The 3,354-nt window shown below is 43.0% G+C and overlaps 1 gene segment (V, D, J or C); it reads right to left on the minus strand.

Moving 5' to 3' along the window:
* Positions 1 to 1,207: 1,207 nt before the first annotated feature.
* On the minus strand, positions 1,208 to 1,548 carry LOC122545664 (the record flags this gene model as incomplete). The annotated part of the segment is given in 1 exon segment: positions 1,208 to 1,548. A coding segment is annotated over 1 exon segment (341 nt), but the record flags the coding sequence as incomplete, so codon positions are not given.
* Positions 1,549 to 3,354: the final 1,806 nt, after the last annotated feature.

Raw genomic sequence — 3,354 nt, forward strand, 5'->3', positions numbered from 1 at the left:
AATATAATCAATACGTCCAGCTTCTGCCAGGACGTGGAGCAATGTCCACACCTCAGTCTCATCAATGACTTTGCAAAGTTTGAAGAGTAATTGGTGATACTAGGACAAACAATACCTGAAATTCTTCAGATAATTCATCTGGACCGTTTAGTCATTACAAGGTGTTATTCATAAGTGCAACTGTCATTATGGCGTCCAGAGGTTTCTCAAGATGCAACGAAATATTTGTTTTTAAAAAGTGAAAAGGGCTAGGAGTCAAACAGCAGCATTTTGAAGACTAATTGCAGTTAGATACCATGCAGACGATTAAAAGCAAAGGTCATATCGACTGGAAGTTGTCGCAAAATACCCACGAAGTTGTGGATCAACTTGAAGGTTTCAACCTTCATGCTGGTGATTGTTGCTTTCAACGTTTTGTGATATAATAAATATGAGAGACAGAAGAAAGAACTGAATTTGTCATGATTACTAAAACTTCAGAAGACTCTGAATCCCTCCAGTGTGGAGACGGATCTTTCAGTCCAGCAAGTCCACACCGACCCTTCAGGGTTACCCACCCAGACCCTAACCTATGCACCGCTGAACACTGTGGGCAATATAGCATGGCCAGTTCACCTGAGCTGCACATGCTTGTGCTTGGGACAAAACCTGAGCACAAGAAATAAACCTATCCAGACACGCAGAGAATGTGCGAACTCCACACAATCACCCGAGGTTCGAAGTGAATTTGGGTTTCACTGTGAGGCAGCATTACTAACCACTGCGCCACGGCGTCACCCACAATATAGCTGCAAGTAGATAAATAGCTTTCTGATATTCCTGAGTAATAAGTTCAAGCAAAGTTGAGTAGTCCCCACGTTTCCGGGATAAATCATTTGGTAATGGTTTTCTACCAACCCCAGATCATAAGAGTTGGATATCCTCTTCCACCATTTCCTTTCTTGTGGAACCATGGATGAGACGCGTGTATTTCGTTGACCTTGAGCGCCATCTGCTGTTCTTGTGGAGAAAGAAATGTTTTTACTGTTTTCCGTGACAACCGTCATCGACTTTCAGTTGCGAGCTCAACTTTAGTAACCCAATTCCAGTGCATTTATATCTACTTTTTTAAAATATGTCTATTCTCATTGTAATCGACGCGGCCACTCTGCATAACGTAAACAAAACAGTATCTGATTTTGTTACATACAGCAGTTTCCTGTTGCCTTCAGGAGGCTTTTGTTGAACTGCTCCCTCTCTCTGCGTCACTGTGAAGACTCCAGGCGCAGTAATACACGGCTGAATGATTCGCTTGAAGGCTGGAGGACTTCAGCTTAAACACAGAAGCACTTGGTCGCTCAGCGCTGAAACCGTCCACTGTCCCGTCTGGAATCACATACTGTGTAGTACTGGAGTAAAACAATAGCTGAAGTTCCTTCCCTGGATATTGTCTATACCAGTACATGTAATCATCACTGGCTACCTCAACCATACACTTCAGTTCCACACTGTCGCTAACAACTTTGGAAACATATGGGGGAGTCTGGTGGACAGTCACTGAGTTCACGTCTGAGGAAGAGATGGAGAGAAAGAATGTCAATCAAGTGTTTGGAGAACGTGAAATAAATTAAACAGATAACGTTATGAAAGGAAATAATAAGATATCACTTACATCGAAACAAAATCATGAGACACACTATCAGATGCATCTTTTACTTCAAGTTTTCTTGTCGCCGAAAAAGAGCCAACCGGAGAAAATCCAATCACTTTAAAACGAAAACTTTCAAATGACTTAGAAAATGTAAAGGGATACGGAAGTGATGCAGGTTTGAACAATGTACCCCTCCCACTTAGTCTGAAAATCCCACCCCTCTCTCTCCATGATTGGCTGAAGGAAAGCAGTTAAGAGCAACAGATGTCAAAGGAGACAGAGATAATGAATGTTGGTGGACAAAGCAGGGGCAGATAGTTTAACGTGGACATAGAGTCATAGTCAGAGAGATGGAAGCAGATCTTTCGGTCTAACTCGTCCATACCGACCAGATATCCTAAAATAATCTAGTCCCATTTCCTGGCACTTGTCCCATATCTCTCAGGTTACCGACGATCTGCCAAAGTAAGAGAAGTCAGTGTAGTACGAACTGTTGAAAAGCGAGCACCTCTGGAGATGTGAATGAATTGCATTGTCTCCCGTCGGAATGCATATGGAATTTATGGATAATTGTAGGATACATCATGAAATCTAATCAAACGTTTGCCTCTATTTCAAGAGAACGGGATTCAACATCGAGGAAGTTTTTGTTGAAAACACTGACCAGATTCCGTCTAGAAAATGTATTTCAGTCCCGGGCACATGCCACAGGGAGGGCGTCTTCGGCTTAGAGGGGGTGCTTAGTGGATTCAGGAGCATGATATGGGGTTTTAAGGATTCAATATCAGCTCAACACAGACGATTCAAAGCGGGACCTCCCACCCAAAGTGCATTGCTTAACCCGAGATAACATCTCTTGTACGTTAATCAATCCTTTAATTATCTAGGGACAAAAAGTTGAAAGGAACCTGGAATTTGTATTTTCATCAGCAGTCTACCTCCTACCTGGTTAAAGATTCAACCAGGGCAGTTAGGTTTAAAGTTGTAAACATCTTAATTTATAAATACTGTGTCTTATACCTCCCTATCAGACCATGCCTGAGGAAGGTGCGGACCTCCAAAAGCTTGCAATTTTAAATAAACGTTTTGGACGATAACCAGGTATCATTTGATTTTTGATCTTGTCCACGCGAGTCCAATTCCGGCATCTCCACATCATGAATAATATTTAGGGTGGGAGCTGGAATAATGAAACTAAGTTAATAATCAGATGGAACCTCATTAGATGGGTGAAGGGGACTCCAGGGTCTCTATGAGGTTTATGATTCCTGTGTTCTTGCTGTGCAATATGTTCAAAGGACACTCTCGGCTGTGCAATTGCTGAAAAAGAACGCCAGCTCCTTGTTTGTTTCTTGCGGTTCTGTTCGCCGAGCTGGGAATTTGTATTGCAGATGTTTCGTCCCCTGTCTAGGTGACATCCTCAGTGCTTGGGAGCCTCCTGTGAAGCGCTTCTGTGTTGTTTACTCCGGCATTTATAGTGGTTTGTCTCTGCCGCTTCCGGCTGTCAGCTCCAGCTGTCCGTTGCAGTAGCCGGCATATTGGGTCCAGGTCGATGTGTTTGTTGACAGAATCTGTGGATGAGCGCCATGTCTCTAGAAATTCTCTGGCTGTTCTCTGTTGGCTTGTCCTATAAGAGTAGTGCTGTCCCAGTCGAACTCATATCCTATAAGAGTAGTGCTGTCCCAGTCGAACTCATAGAACATAGAACATAGAACAATACAGCA

The sequence above is a fragment of the Chiloscyllium plagiosum genome, unplaced genomic scaffold (assembly GCF_004010195.1).
Source record: "Chiloscyllium plagiosum isolate BGI_BamShark_2017 unplaced genomic scaffold, ASM401019v2 scaf_67898, whole genome shotgun sequence".
Lineage (NCBI taxonomy): Eukaryota > Metazoa > Chordata > Chondrichthyes > Orectolobiformes > Hemiscylliidae > Chiloscyllium > Chiloscyllium plagiosum.